This window comes from Oncorhynchus kisutch, unplaced genomic scaffold (assembly GCF_002021735.2).
Source record: "Oncorhynchus kisutch isolate 150728-3 unplaced genomic scaffold, Okis_V2 scaffold963, whole genome shotgun sequence".
In the NCBI taxonomy this organism is placed as follows: domain Eukaryota; kingdom Metazoa; phylum Chordata; class Actinopteri; order Salmoniformes; family Salmonidae; genus Oncorhynchus; species Oncorhynchus kisutch.
In genome coordinates, this window is record NW_022262908.1 from 27,501 (window position 1) to 43,915 (window position 16,415).

Genomic DNA, 16,415 nt, shown 5'->3' on the forward strand with positions numbered 1-16,415 from the left:
GTTATACAGGTTAGTACTGCTGGGGTTATACAGGTTAGTACTGTAGTACTGCTGGGGTTATACAGGTTAGTACTGCTGGGGTTATACAGGTTAGTACTGCTGGGGTTATACAGGTTAGTACTGTAGTACTGCTGGGGTTATACAGGTTAGTACTGTAGTACTGCTTGGGTTATACAGGTTAGTACTGCTGGGGTTATACAGGTTAGTACTGCTGGGTTATACAGGTTAGTACTGTAGTACTGCTGGGGTTATACAGGTTAGTACTGTAGTACTGCTGGGTTATACAGGTTAGTACTGCTGGGGTTATACAGGTTAGTACTGCTGGGGTTATACAGGTTAGTACTGCTGGGGTTATACAGGTTAGTACTGTAGTACTGCTGGGGTTATACAGGTTAGTACTGCTGGGGTTATACAGGTTAGTACTGCTGGGTTATACAGGTTAGTACTGTAGTACTGCTGGGGTTATACAGGTTAGTACTGTAGTACTGCTGGGTTATACAGGTTAGTACTGCTGGGGTTATACAGGTTAGTACTGCTGGGGTTATACAGGTTAGTACTGGTGGGTTATACAGGTTAGTACTGCTGGGGTTATACAGGTTAGTACTGTAGTACTGCTGGGGTTATACAGGTTAGTACTGTAGTACTGCTGGGGTTATACAGGTTAGTACTGTAGTACTGCTGGGTTATACAGGTTAGTACTGCTGGGGTTATACAGGTTAGTACTGCTGGGGTTATACAGGTTAGTACTGGTGGGTTATACAGGTTAGTACTGCTGGGGTTATACAGGTTAGTACTGTAGTACTGCTGGGGTTATACAGGTTAGTACTGTAGTACTGCTGGGGTTATACAGGTTAGTACTGCTGGGGTTATACAGGTTAGTACTGCTGGGGTTATACAGGTTAGTACTGCTGGGGTTATACAGGTTAGTACTGCTGGGTTATACAGGTTAGTACTGTAGTACTGCTGGGGTTATACAGGTTAGTACTGTAGTACTGCTGGGGTTATACAGGTTAGTACTGCTGGGGTTATACAGGTTAGTACTGTAGTACTGCTGGGGTTATACAGGTTAGTACTGCTGGGGTTATACAGGTTAGTACTGTAGTACTGCTGGGGTTATACAGGTTAGTACTGTAGTACTGCTGGGGTTATACAGGTTAGTACTGTAGTACTGCTGGGGTTATACAGGTTAGTACTGTAGTACTGCTGGGGTTATACAGGTTAGTACTGCTGGGGTTATACAGGTTAGTACTGCAGGGTTATACAGGTTAGTACTGTAGTACTGCTGGGTTATACAGGTTAGTACTGTAGTACTGCTGGGGTTATACAGGTTAGTACTGCTGGGGTTATACAGGTTAGTACTGCTGGGTTATACAGGTTAGTACTGTAGTACTGCTGGGTTATACAGGTTAGTACTGTAGTACTGCTGGGTTATACAGGTTAGTACTGCTGGGTTATACAGGTTAGTACTGTAGTACTGCTGGGTTATACAGGTTAGTACTGCTGGGTTATACAGGTTAGTACTGCTGGGGTTATACAGGTTAGTACTGTAGTACTGCTGGGTTATACAGGTTAGTACTGCTGGGTTATACAGGTTAGTACTGCTGGGGTTATACAGGTTAGTACTGCTGGGGTTATACAGGTTAGTACTGCTGGGGTTATACAGGTTAGTACTGTAGTACTGCTGGGGTTTACAGGTTAGGACTGCTGGGGTTATACAGGTTAGTACTGTAGTACTGCTGGGTTATACAGGTTAGTACTGCTGGGTTATACAGGTTAGTACTGCTGGGGTTATACAGGTTATTACTGCTGGGGTTATACAGGTTAGTACTGCTGGGGTTATACAGGTTAGTACTGCTGGGGTTATACCGGTTAGTACTGTAGTACTGCTGGGTTATACAGGTTAGTACTGCTGGGGTTATACAGGTTAGTACTGCTGGGTTATACAGGTTAGTACTGCTGGGGTTATACAGGTTAGTACTGTAGTACTGCTGGGTTATACAGGTTAGTACTGTAGTACTGCTGGGTTATACAGGTTAGTAATGTAGTACTGCTAGGGTTATACAGGTTAGTACTGTAGTACTGCTGGGTTATACAGGTTAGTACTGCTGGGTTATACAGGTTAGTACTGCTGGGGTTATACAGGTTAGTACTGCTGGGGTTATACAGGTTAGTACTGCTGGGGTTATACAGGTTAGTACTGCTGGGTTATACAGGTTAGTACTGCTGGGGTTATACAGGTTAGTACTGTAGTACTGCTGGGTTATACAGGTTAGTACTGTAGTACTGCTGGGTTATACAGGTTAGTAATGTAGTACTGCTGGGGTTATACAGGTTAGTACTGTAGTACTGCTGGGTTATACAGGTTAGTACTGTAGTACTGCTGGGGTTATACAGGTTAGTACTGTAGTACTGCTGGGTTATACAGGTTAGTACTGTAGTACTGCTGGGTTATACAGGTTAGTACTGCTGGGGTTATACAGGTTAGTACTGCTGGGGTTATACAGGTTAGTACTGCTGGGGTTATACAGGTTAGTACTGTAGTACTGCTGGGGTTTAACAGGTTAGTACTGTAGTACTGCTGGGGTTATACAGGTTAGTACTGCTGGGGTTATACAGGTTAGTACTGCTGGGTTATACAGGTTAGTACTGTAGTACTGCTGGGTTATACAGGTTAGTAATGTAGTACTGCTGGGGTTATACAGGTTAGTACTGCTGGGGTTATACAGGTTAGTACTGTAGTACTGCTGGGGTTATACAGGTTAGTACTGTAGTACTGCTGGGGTTATACAGGTTAGTACTGTAGTACTGCTGGGGTTATACAGGTTAGTACTGCTGGGGTTATACAGGTTAGTACTGTAGTACTGCTGGGTTATACAGGTTAGTACTGTAGTACTGCTGGGTTATACAGGTTAGTAATGTAGTACTGCTGGGGTTATACAGGTTAGTACTGCTGGGTTATACAGGTTAGTACTGTAGTACTGCTGGGGTTATACAGGTTAGTACTGCTGGGTTATACAGGTTAGTACTGCTGGGGTTATACAGGTTAGGACTGCTGGGGTTATACAGGTTAGGACTGCTGGGGTTATACAGGTTAGTACTGCTGGGGTTATACAGGATAGTACTGCTGGGGTTATACAGGTTAGTACTGTAGTACTGCTGGGGTTATACAGGTTAGTACTGCTGGGGTTATACAGGTTAGTACTGCTGGGGTTATACAGGTTAGTACTGCAGTACTGCTGGGGTTATACAGGTTAGGACTGTAGTACTGCTGGGGTCATGCAGGTTAGTACTGTAGTACTGCTGGGGTTATACAGGTTAGTACTGCTGGGGTTATGCAGGTTAGTACTGTAGTACTGCTGGGGTTATACAGGTTAGTACTGTAGTACTGCTGGGGTTATACAGGTTAGGACTGCTGGGGTTATACAGGTTAGTACTGTAGTACTGCTGGGGTTATACAGGTTAGTACTGCTGGGGTTATACAGGTTAGTACTGCTGGGGTTATACAGGTTAGTACTGTAGTACTGCTGGGTTATACAGGTTAGTACTGTAGTACTGCTGGGGTTATACAGGTTAGTACTGCTGGGGTTATACAGGTTAGTACTGTAGTACTGCTGGGGTTATACAGGTTAGTACTGTAGTACTGCTGGGGTTATACAGGTTAGTACTGTATTACTGCTGGGGTTATACAGGTTAGTACTGTAGTACTGCTGGGGTTATACAGGTTAGTACTGCTGGGGTTATACAGGTTAGTACTGTAGTACTGCTGGGGTTATACAGGTTAGTACTGTAGTACTGCTGGGTTATACAGGTTAGTACTGCTGGGGTTATACAGGTTAGTACTGTAGTACTGCTGGGTTATACAGGTTAGTACTGTAGTACTGCTGGGTTATACAGGTTAGTACTGCTGGGGTTATACAGGTTAGTACTGTAGTACTGCTGGGGTTATACAGGTTAGTACTGTAGTACTGCTGGGGTTATACAGGTTAGTACTGTAGTACTGCTGGGGTTATACAGGTTAGTACTGTAGTACTGCTGGGGTTATACAGGTTAGTACTGCTGGGGTTATACAGGTTAGTACTGCTGGGGTTATACAGGTTAGTACTGCTGGGGTTATACAGGTTAGTACTGTAGTACTGCTGGGGTTATACAGGTTAGTACTGTAGTACTGCTGGGGTTATACAGGTTAGTACTGTAGTACTGCTGGGTTATACAGGTTAGTACTGTAGTACTGCTGGGGTTATACAGGTTAGTACTGTAGTACTGCTGGGGTTATACAGGTTAGTACTGCTGGGGTTATACAGGTTAGTACTGCTGGGGTTATACAGGTTAGTACTGTAGTACTGCTGGGTTATACAGGTTAGTACTGCTGGGGTTATACAGGTTAGTACTGCTGGGGTTATACAGGTTAGTACTGTAGTACTGCTGGGGTTATACAGGTTAGTACTGCTGGGGTTATACAGGTTAGTACTGCTGGGTTATACAGGTTAGTACTGTAGTACTGCTGGGTTATACAGGTTAGTACTGCTGGGGTTATACAGGTTAGTACTGTAGTACTGCTGGGTTATACAGGTTAGTACTGCTGGGGTTATACAGGTTAGTACTGCTGGGGTTATACAGGTTAGTACTGCTGGGGTTATACAGGTTAGTACTGCTGGGGTTATACAGGTTAGTACTGCTGGGGTTATACAGGTTAGTACTGCTGGGGTTATACAGGTTAGTACTGTAGTACTGCTGGGGTTATACAGGTTAGTACTGTAGTACTGCTGGGGTTAATGAGGTTAGTACTGCTGGGTTATACAGGTTAGTACTGTAGTACTGCTGGGTTATACAGGTTAGTACTGCTGGGTTATACAGGTTAGTACTGCTGGGGTTATACAGGTTAGTACTGCTGGGGTTATACAGGTTAGTACTGCTGGGGTTATACAGGTTAGTACTGCTGGGGTTATACAGGTTAGTACTGTAGTACTGCTGGGTTATACAGGTTAGTACTGCTGGGGTTATACAGGTTAGTACTGTAGTACTGCTGGGTTATACAGGTTAGTACTGTAGTACTGCTGGGTTATACAGGTTAGTAATGTAGTACTGCTGGGGTTATACAGGTTAGTACTGTAGTACTGCTGGGTTATACAGGTTAGTACTGCTGGGTTATACAGGTTAGTACTGCTGGGGTTATACAGGTTAGTACTGCTGGGGTTATACAGGTTAGTACTGCTGGGGTTATACAGGTTAGTACTGTAGTACTGCTGGGTTATACAGGTTAGTACTGTAGTACTGCTGGGGTTATACAGGTTAGTACTGTAGTACTGCTGGGTTATACAGGTTAGTACTGCTGGGGTTATACAGGTTAGTACTGCTGGGGTTATACAGGTTAGTACTGCTGGGGTTATACAGGTTAGTACTGTAGTACTGCTGGGTTATACAGGTTAGTACTGCTGGGGTTATACAGGTTAGTACTGTAGTACTGCTGGGTTATACAGGTTAGTACTGTAGTACTGCTGGGTTATACAGGTTAGTAATGTAGTACTACTGGGGTTATACAGGTTAGTACTGCTGGGGTTATACAGGTTAGTACTGTAGTACTGCTGGGTTATACAGGTTAGTACTGTAGTACTGCTGGGGTTATACAGGTTAGTACTGTAGTAATGCTAGGTTATACAGGTTAGTACTGCTGGGGTTATACAGGTTAGTACTGTAGTACTGCTGGGTTATACAGGTTAGTACTGCTGGGGTTATACAGGTTAGTACTGCTGGGGTTATACAGGTTAGTACTGCTGGGGTTATACAGGTTAGTACTGTAGTACTGCTGGGGTTATACAGGTTAGTACTGTAGTACTGCTGGGGTTATACAGGTTAGTACTGCTGGGGTTATACAGGTTAGTACTGCTGGGTTATACAGGTTAGTAATGTAGTACTGCTGGGGTTATACAGGTTAGTACTGCTGGGTTATACAGGTTAGTACTGTAATACTGCTGGGGTTATACAGGTTAGTACTGTAGTACTGCTGGGGTTATACAGGTTAGTACTGTAGTACTGCTGGGGTTATACAGGTTAGTACTGCTGGGGTTATACAGGTTAGTACTGTAGTACTGCTGGGTTATACAGGTTAGTACTGTAGTACTGCTGGGTTATACAGGTTAGTAATGTAGTACTGCTGGGGTTATACAGGTTAGTACTGCTGGGTTATACAGGTTAGTACTGTAGTACTGCTGGGGTTATACAGGTTAGTACTGCTGGGTTATACAGGTTAGTACTGCTGGGGTTATACAGGTTAGGACTGCTGGGGTTATACAGGTTAGGACTGCTGGGGTTATACAGGTTAGTACTGCTGGGGTTATACAGGTTAGTACTGCTGGGGTTATACAGGTTAGTACTGTAGTACTGCTGGGGTTATACAGGTTAGTACTGCTGGGGTTATACAGGTTAGTACTGCTGGGGTTATACAGGTTAGTACTGCAGTACTGCTGGGGTTATACAGGTTAGGACTGTAGTACTGCTGGGGTTATGCAGGTTAGTACTGTAGTACTGCTGGGGTTATGCAGGTTAGTACTGCTGGGGTTATGCAGGTTAGTACTGTAGTACTGCTGGGGTTATACAGGTTAGTACTGTAGTACTGCTGGGGTTATACAGGTTAGGACTGCTGGGGTTATACAGGTTAGTACTGTAGTACTGCTGGGGTTATACAGGTTAGTACTGCTGGGGTTATACAGGTTAGTACTGCTGGGTTATACAGGTTAGTACTGTAGTACTGCTGGGGTTATACAGGTTAGTACTGTAGTACTGCTGGGTTATACAGGTTAGTACTGCTGGGGTTATACAGGTTAGTACTGCTGGGGTTATACAGGTTAGTACTGGTGGGTTATACAGGTTAGTACTGCTGGGGTTATACAGGTTAGTACTGTAGTACTGCTGGGGTTATACAGGTTAGTACTGTAGTACTGCTGGGGTTATACAGGTTAGTACTGCTGGGGTTATACAGGTTAGTACTGCTGGGGTTATACAGGTTAGTACTGCTGGGGTTATACAGGTTAGTACTGCTGGGGTTATACAGGTTAGTACTGTAGTACTGCTGGGGTTATACAGGTTAGTACTGCTGGGGTTATACAGGTTAGTACTGTAGTACTGCTGGGGTTATACAGGTTAGTACTGCTGGGGTTATACAGGTTAGTACTGTAGTACTGCTGGGGTTATACAGGTTAGTACTGTAGTACTGCTGGGGTTATACAGGTTAGTACTGCTGGGGTTATACAGGTTAGTACTGTAGTACTGCTGGGGTTATACAGGTTAGTACTGTAGTACTGCTGGGGTTATACAGGTTAGTACTGTAGTACTGCTGGGGTTATACAGGTTAGTACTGTAGTACTGCTGGGGTTATACAGGTTAGTACTGCTGGGGTTATACAGGTTAGGACTGTAGTACTGCTGGGGTTATGCAGGTTAGTACTGTAGTACTGCTGGGGTTATGCAGGTTAGTACTGCTGGGGTTATGCAGGTTAGTACTGTAGTACTGCTGGGGTTATACAGGTTAGTACTGTAGTACTGCTGGGGTTATACAGGTTAGGACTGCTGGGGTTATACAGGTTAGTACTGTAGTACTGCTGGGTTATACAGGTTAGTACTGCTGGGGTTATACAGGTTAGTACTGCTGGGTTATACAGGTTAGTACTGTAGTACTGCTGGGGTTATACAGGTTAGTACTGTAGTACTGCTGGGTTATACAGGTTAGTACTGCTGGGGTTATACAGGTTAGTACTGCTGGGGTTATACAGGTTAGTACTGGTGGGTTATACAGGTTAGTACTGCTGGGGTTATACAGGTTAGTACTGTAGTACTGCTGGGGTTATACAGGTTAGTACTGTAGTACTGCTGGGGTTATAAAGGTTAGTACTGCTGGGGTTATACAGGTTAGTACTGCTGGGGTTATACAGGTTAGTACTGCTGGGGTTATACAGGTTAGTACTGCTGGGGTTATACAGGTTTAGATACTGTGTACTGCTGGGGTTATACAGGTTTAGTACTGCTGGGGTTATACAGGTTAGTACTGTAGTACTGCTGGGGTTATACAGGTTAGTACTGCTGGGGTTATAGCAGGTTAGTACTGTAGTACTGCTGGGGTTATACAGGTTAGTACTGTAGTACTGCTGGGGTATACAGGTTAGTACTGCTGGGGTTATACAGGTTAGTACTGTAGTAACTGCCTGGGGTTATACAGGTTATTACTGTAGTACTGCTGGGGTTATACAGGTTAGTACTGTAGTACTGGCTGGGGTTATACAGGTTAGTACTGTAGTACTGCTGGGGTTATACAGGTTAGTACTGCTGGGGTTTACAGGTTAGTACTGCTGGGGTTATACAGGTTAGTACTGCAGGGTTATACAGGTTAGTACTGTAGTACTGCTGGGTTATACAGGTTAGTACTGTAGTACTGCTGGGGTTATACTGGTTAGTACTGCTGGGGTTATACAGGTTAGTACTGCTGGGTTATACAGTGTAGTACTGTAGTACTGCGGGTTATACAGGTTAGTACTGTAGTACTGCTGGGTTATACAGGTTAGTACTGCTGGGTTATACAGGTTGTACTGTAGTACTGCTGGGTTATACAGGTTAGTACTGCTGGGTTATACAGGTTAGTACTGCTTGGGTTATAACAGGTTAGTACTGTAGTACTGCTGGGTTTACAGGTTAGTACTGCTGGGTTATACAGTTAGTACTGCTGGGGTTATACAGGTTGAGTAACTGCTCTGCTGGGGTTATACAGGTTAGTAACTGCTGGGGTTATAACAGGTTAGTACGGTAGTAACTGCTGGGGTTATACAGGTTATGACTGGCTTGGGTTATACAGGTTAGTGACTGGCAGTACTGCTGGGTTAGGTTATACTGGCTGGGTTAACATGGTACTGCTGGGGTTATACAAGGTTAGTACTGTCTGGGGTTATACAGGTTAGTACTGCTGGGGTTATGACAGGTTAGTACTGTAGTACTGCATGGGTTATACAGGTTAGTACTGCTGGGGTTATACAGGTTAGTACTGGCTGGGTTTATACAGTTTAGTACTGCTGGGGTTATACAGGTTAGTACTGTAGTACTGCTGGGTTATACGGTTAGTACTGTAGTACTGCTGGGTTATACAGGTTAGTAAATGTAGTACTGCTAGGGGTTATACAGGGTTAGTTACTGTAGTACTGCTGGGTTATACAGGTTAGTACTGCTGGGGTTATACAGGTTAGTACTGCGGGGGTTATACAGGTTAGTACTGCTGGGGTTATACAGGTTAGTACTGGCTGGGGTTATACAGGTTAGTACTGCTGGGGGTTATACAGGTAGTACTGTAGTACTGCTGGGTTATACGGTTAGTACTGGCTGGGGTTATACAGGTTAGTACTGTAGTACTGCTGGGTATACAGGTTAGTACTGTAGTACTGCTGGGTTTATACCAGGTTATAATGTAGTTACTGCTGGGGTTATACAGGTTAGTACTGTAGTACTGCTGGGTTATACAGGGTTAGTACTGTAGTACTGCTGGGGTTATACAGGTTAGTACTGTAGTACTGCTGGGTTAATACAGGTTAGTACTGTAGTACTGCTGGGTTATACAGGTTAGTACTGTAGTACTGCTGGGTTATACAGGTTAGTACTGCTGGGGTTATACAGGTTAGTACTGCTGGGGTTATACAGGTTAGTACTGCTGGGGTTATACAGGTTAGTACTGTAGTACTGCTGGGGTTTAACAGGTTAGTACTGTAGTACTGCTGGGGTTATACAGGTTAGTACTGCTGGGGTTATACAGGGTTAGTACTGCTGGGTTATACAGGTTAGTACTGTAGTAACTGCTGGGTTATACAGGTTAGTAATGTAGTACTGCTGGGGTTATACAGGTTAGTACTGCTGGGTTATACAGGTTAGTACTGTAGTACTTGCTGGGGTTTACAGGTTAGTACTGTAGTACTGCTGGGGTTATACAGGTTAGTACTGTAGTACTGCTGGGGTTATACAGGTTAGTACTGCTGGGGTTTATACAGGTTAGTACTGTAGTACTTGCTGGGTTATACAGGGTTAGTACTGCTGGGGTTATACGGTTAGTACTGTAGTACTGCTGGGTTATACAGGTTAGTACTGTAGTACTGCTGGGTTATACAGGTTAGTAATGTAGTACTGCTGGGGTTATACAGGTTAGTACTGTAGTACTGCTGGGTTATACAGGTTAGTACTGTAGTACTGCTGGGGTTATACAGGTTAGTACTGTAGTACTGCTGGGTTATACAGGTTAGTACTGTAGTACTGCTGGGTTATACAGGTTAGTACTGTAGTACTGCTGGGTTATACAGGTTAGTACTGCTGGGGTTATACAGGTTAGTACTGCTGGGGTTATACATGGTTAGGACTGCTGGGGTATACAGGTTAGTACTGTAGTACTGCTTGGGTTTAACAGGTTAGTACTGTAGTACGTAGCTGGGGTTATACAGGGTTAGTACTGCTGGGGTTATACAGGTTAGTACTGCTGGGGTTATACAGGTTAGTACTGCTGGGTTATACAGGTTAGTACTGTAGTACTGCTGGGGTTATACAGGTTAGTACTGTAGTACTGCTGGGGTTATACAGGTTAGTACTGCTGGGGTTATACAGGTTAGTACTGTAGTACTGCTGGGTTATACCAGGTTAGTACTGTAGTACTCTGCTGGGTTATACAGGTTAGTAATGTAGTACTGCTGGGGTTATACAGGTTATTACTGCTGGGTTATACAGGTTAGTACTGTAGTACTGCTGGGGGTTATACAGGTTAGTACTGCTGGGTTATACAGGTTAGTACTGCTGGGTTATACAGGTTAGGAACTGCTGGGGTTATACAGGTTAGGACTGCTGGGGTTATACAGGGTTAGTACTGCTGGGGTTATACAGGATAGTACTGCTGGGGTTATACAGGTTAGTACTGTAGTACTGCTGGGGTTTATACAGGTTAGTACTGCTGGGGTTTATACAGGTTAGTACTGCTGGGGTTATACAGGTTAGTACTGCAGTACTGCTGGGCTTATACAGGTTAGGACTGTAGTACTGCTGGGGTTATGCAGGTTAGTACTGTAGTACTGCTGGGGTTATACAGGTTAGTACTGCTGGGGTTATGCAGGTTAGTACTGTAGTACTGCTGGGGTTATACAGGTTAGTACTGTAGTACTGCTGGGGTTATACAGGTTAGGACTGCTGGGGTTATACAGGTTAGTACTGTAGTACTGCTGGGGTTATACAGGTTAGTACTGCTGGGGTTACAGGTTAGTACTGCTGGGGTTATACAGGTTAGTACTGTAGTACTGCTGGGTTATACAGGTTAGTACTGTAGTACTGCTGGGGTTATACAGGTTAGTACTGTAGTACTGCTGGGGTTATACAGGTTAGTACTGTAGTACTGCTGGGGTTATACAGGTTAGTACTGTATTACTGCTGGGGTTATACAGGTTAGTACTGTAGGTTATACAGGTTAGTACTGCTGGGGTTATACAGGTTAGTACTGTAGTACTGCTGGGGTTTATACAGGTTAGTACTGTAGTACTGCTGGGTATACAGGTTAGTACTGCTGGGGGTTATACAGGTTAGTACTGTAGTACTGCTGGGTTATACAGGTTAGTACTGTAGTACTGCTGGTTTATACAGGTTAGTACTGCTGGGGTTATACAGGTTAGTACTGTAGTACTGCTGGGGTTATACAGGTTAGTACTGTAGTACTGCTGGGGTTATACAGTTAGTACTGTAGTACTGCTGGGGTTATACAGGATAGTACTGTAGTACTGCTGGGGTTATACAGGTTAGTACTGCTGGGGTTATACAGGTTAGTACTGCTGGGGTTATACAGGTTAGTACTGCTGGGGTTATACAGGTTAGTACTGTAGTACTGCTGGGGTTATACAGGTTAGTACTGTAGTACTGCTGGGTTATACAGGTTAGTACTGTAGTACTGCTGGGGTTATACAGGTTAGTACTGTAGTACTGCTGGGGTTATACAGGTTAGTACTGCTGGGGTTATACAGGTTAGTACTGCTGGGGTTATACAGGTAGTACTGTAGTACTGCTGGGTTATACAGGTTAGTACTGCTGGGGTTATACAGGTTAGTACTGCTGGGGTTATACAGGTTAGTACTGTAGTACTGCTGGGGTTATACAGGTTAGTACTGCTGGGGTTATACAGGTTAGTACTGCTGGGTTATACAGGTTAGTACTGTAGTACTGCTAGGTTATACAGGTTAGTACTGCTGGGGTTATACAGGTTAGTACTGTAGTACTGCTGGGTTATACAGGTTAGTACTGCTGGGGTTATACAGGTTAGTACTGCTGGGGTTATACAGGTTAGTACTGCTGGGGTTATACAGGTTAGTACTGCTGGGGGTATACAGGTTAGTACTGCTGGGGTTATACAGGTTAGTACTGTAGTACTGCTGGGGTTATACAGGTTAGTACTGTAGTACTGCTGGGGTTATACAGGTTAGTACTGCTGGGTTATACAGGTTAGTACTGTAGTACTGCTGGGTTATACAGGTTAGTACTGCTGGGTTATACAGGTTAGTACTGCTGGGGTTATACAGGTTAGTACTGCTGGGGTTATACAGGTTAGTACTGCTGGGGTTATACAGGTTAGTACTGCTGGGTTATACAGGTTAGTACTGCTGGGTTATACAGGTTAGTACTGTAGTACTGCTGGTTATACAGGTTTAGTACTGCTGGGGTAACAGGTTAGTACTGTAGTACTGCTGGGTTATACAGGTTAGTACTGTAGTACTGCTGGGTTATACAGGTTAGTAATGTAGTACTGCTGGGGTTATACAGGTTAGTACTGTAGTACTGCTGGGGTTATACAGGTTAGTACTGGCTGGGTTATACAGGTTAGTACTGCTGGGGTTATACAGGTTAGTACTGCTGGGGTTATACAGGTTAGTACTGCTGGGGTTATACAGGGTAGTACTGCTGGGGTTATACAGGTTAGTACTGTAGTACTGCTGGGTTATACAGGTTAGTACTGTAGTACTGCTGGGGTTATACAGGTTGTACTGTAAGTACTGCTGGGTTATACCAGGTTAGTACTGTGGGGTTATACAGGTTAGTACTGCTGGGGTTATACAGGTTAGTACTGCTGGGGTTATACAGGTTAGTACTGTAGTACTGCTGGGGTTATACAGGTTAGTACTGCTGGGGTTATACAGGTTAGTACTGTAGTACTGCTGGGGTTATACAGGTTAGTACTGTAGTACTGCTGGGTTATACAGGTTAGTAATGTAGTACTGCTGGGGTTATACAGGTTAGTACTGCTGGGGTTATACAGGTTAGTACTGTAGTACTGCTGGGTTATACAGGTTAGTACTGTAGTACTGCTGGGGTTATACAGGTTAGTACTGTAGTAATGCTAGGTTATACAGGTTAGTACTGCTGGGGTTATACAGGTTAGTACTGTAGTACTGCTGGGTTATACAGGTTAGTACTGCTGGGGTTATACAGGTTAGTACTGCTGGGGTTATACAGGTTAGTACTGCTGGGGTTATACAGGTTAGTACTGTAGTACTGCTGGGGTTATACAGGTTAGTACTGTAGTACTGCTGGGGGTTATACAGGTTAGTACTGCTGGGGTTATACAGGTTAGTACTGCTGGGTTATACAGGTTAGTAATGTAGTACTGCTGGGGTTATACAGGTTAGTACTGCTGGGTTATACAGGTTAGTACTGTAGTACTGCTGGGGTTATACAGGTTAGTACTGTAGTACTGCTGGGGTTATACAGGTTAGTACTGTAGTACTGCTGGGGTTATACAGGTTAGTACTGCTGGGGTTATACAGGTTAGTACTGTAGTACTGCTGGGTTATACAGGTTAGTACTGTAGTACTGCTGGGTTATACAGGTTAGTAATGTAGTACTGCTGGGGTTATACAGGTTAGTACTGCTGGGTTATACAGGTTAGTACTGTAGTACTGCTGGGGTTATACAGGTTAGTACTGCTGGGTTATACAGGTTAGTACTGCTGGGTTATACAGGTTAGTACTGCTGGGGTTATACAGGTTAGGACTGCTGGGGTTATACAGGTTAGGACTGCTGGGGTTATACAGGTTAGTACTGCTGGGGTTATACAGGTTAGTACTGCTGGGGTTATACAGGTTAGTACTGCTGGGGTTATACAGGTTAGTACTGTAGTACTGCTGGGGTTATACAGGTTAGTACTGCTGGGGTTATACAGGTTAGTACTGCTGGGGTTATACAGGTTAGTACTGCAGTACTGCTGGGGTTATACAGGTTAGGACTGTAGTACTGCTGGGGTTAGGCAGGTTAGTACTGTAGTACTGCTGGGGGTTATACAGGTTAGTACTGTAGTACTGCTGGGGTTATACAGGTTAGGACTGCTGGGGTTATACAGGTTAGTACTGTAGTACTGCTGGGGTTATACAGGTTAGTACTGTAGTACTGCTGGGTTATACAGGTTAGTACTGTAGTACTGCTGGGGTTATACAGGTTAGTACTGCTGGGGTTATACAGGTTAGTACTGTAGTACTGCTGGGGTTATACAGGTTAGTACTGTAGTACTGCTGGGGTTATACAGGTTAGTACTGTATTACTGCTGGGGTTATACAGGTTAGTACTGTAGTACTGCTGGGGTTATACAGGTTAGTACTGCTGGGGTTATACAGGTTAGTACTGTAGTACTGCTGGGGTTATACAGGTTAGTACTGTAGTACTGCTGGGTTATACAGGTTAGTACTGCTGGGGTTATACAGGTTAGTACTGTAGTACTGCTGGGTTATACAGGTTAGTACTGCTGGGTTATACAGGTTAGTACTGCTGGGGTTATACAGGTTAGTACTGTAGTACTGCTGGGGTTATACAGGTTAGTACTGTAGTACTAATCCACCTCTCTCTCCCTCCCCCCTCCACCTCTCTCTCCGGCTCCGCCTCTCTCTCCCTCCGCCCCCCTCCACCTCTCTCTCTGACTCCGCCCCCCCTCTCCACCTCTCTCTGGCTCCGCCCCCCCTCCATCTCTCTCCCCTCCATCTCTCTCCCCCTCCACCTCTCTGGCTCCGCCCCCCCCCCCTCCACCTCTCTCTGGCTCCGCCCCCCTCCACCTCTCTAGATGTGTGGTGTGATGGTATCAGCCAGTGAAGACTCCACCCCCTCAGTGATCTACCACTGTGTGTTGCGTGGGTTGGAGCGCCTCCTGCTGTCGGAGCAGCTGTCTCGTATGGACGGAGAGGCACTGGTTAAACTGAGTGTCGACAGGGTTAACATGCCAAGCCCTCACAGAGCCATGTCTGCACTGGGACTCATGCTCACCTGCATGTACACAGGTAACATCTACCTATACCTAGTATCATCTAACTAACGCTAGCTAGCTAGCTTAGCCCTGCATGTACACAGGTAACATCTACCTGTACCTAGTATCATCTAACTAACGCTAGCTAGCTAGCTTAGCCCTGCATGTACACAGGTAACATCTACCTGTACCTAGTATCATCTAACTAACGCTAGCTAGCTAGCTTAGCCCTGCATGTACACAGGTAACATCTACCTATACCTAGTATCATCTAACTAACGCTAGCTAGCTAGCTTAGCCCTGCATGTACACAGGTAACATCTACCTATACCTAGTATCATCTAACTAACGCTAGCTAGCTAGCTTAGCCCTGCATGTACACAGGTAACATCTACCTATACCTAGTATCATCTAACTAACTAATGCTAGCTAGCTTAGCCCTGCATGTACACAGGTAACATCTACCTATACCTAGTATCATCTAACTAACGCTAGCTAGCTTAGCCCTGCATGTACACAGGTAACATCTACCTATACCTAGTATCATCTAACTAACGCTAGCTAGCTTAGCCCTGCATCTACACAGGTAACATCTACCTATACCTAGTATCATCTAACTAACTAACGCTAACTAGCTTAGCCCTGCATGTACACAGGTAACATCTACCTGTACCTAGTATCATCTAACTAACACTAGCTAGCTTAGCCCTGCATGTACACAGGTAACATCTACCTATACCTAGTATCATCTAACTAACTAACGCTAGCTAGCTTAGCGCTGCATGTACACAGGTAACATCTACCTATACCTAGTATCATCTAACTAACGCTAGCTAGCTTAGCCCTGCATGTACACAGGTAACATCTATCTATACCTAGTATCATCTAACTATCGCTAGCTAGCTTAGCCATGCATGTACACAGGTAACATCTACCTATACCTAGTATCATCTAACTAACTAACGCTAGCTAGCTTAGCCCTGCATGTACACAGGTAACATCTACCTATACCTAGTATCATCTAACTAACGCTAGCTAGCTTAGCCCTGCATGTACACAGGTAACATCTACCTAGTATGTAGTTCCAAGACAACTAACTATTAGCCATTATAACAATGTAGAGGCTAAAGCTGTCGCTAACATAA

The 16,415-nt window shown here is 44.5% G+C and overlaps 1 protein-coding gene across 1 annotated transcript in view; it reads left to right on the plus strand.

Moving 5' to 3' along the window:
* The window catches only part of LOC116363895 (huntingtin-like), a gene marked incomplete at its 5' end in the record, with an annotated part of 50,560 nt that overhangs the window by 27,031 nt on the left and 7,114 nt on the right, over window positions 1-16,415 (plus strand). Inside the window, one exon of the mRNA XM_031817244.1 lies at window positions 15,091-15,304. Within this exon, the coding sequence (XP_031673104.1) occupies window positions 15,091-15,304 (214 nt within the window). The remainder of the gene's footprint in view (window positions 1-15,090; window positions 15,305-16,415) is intronic.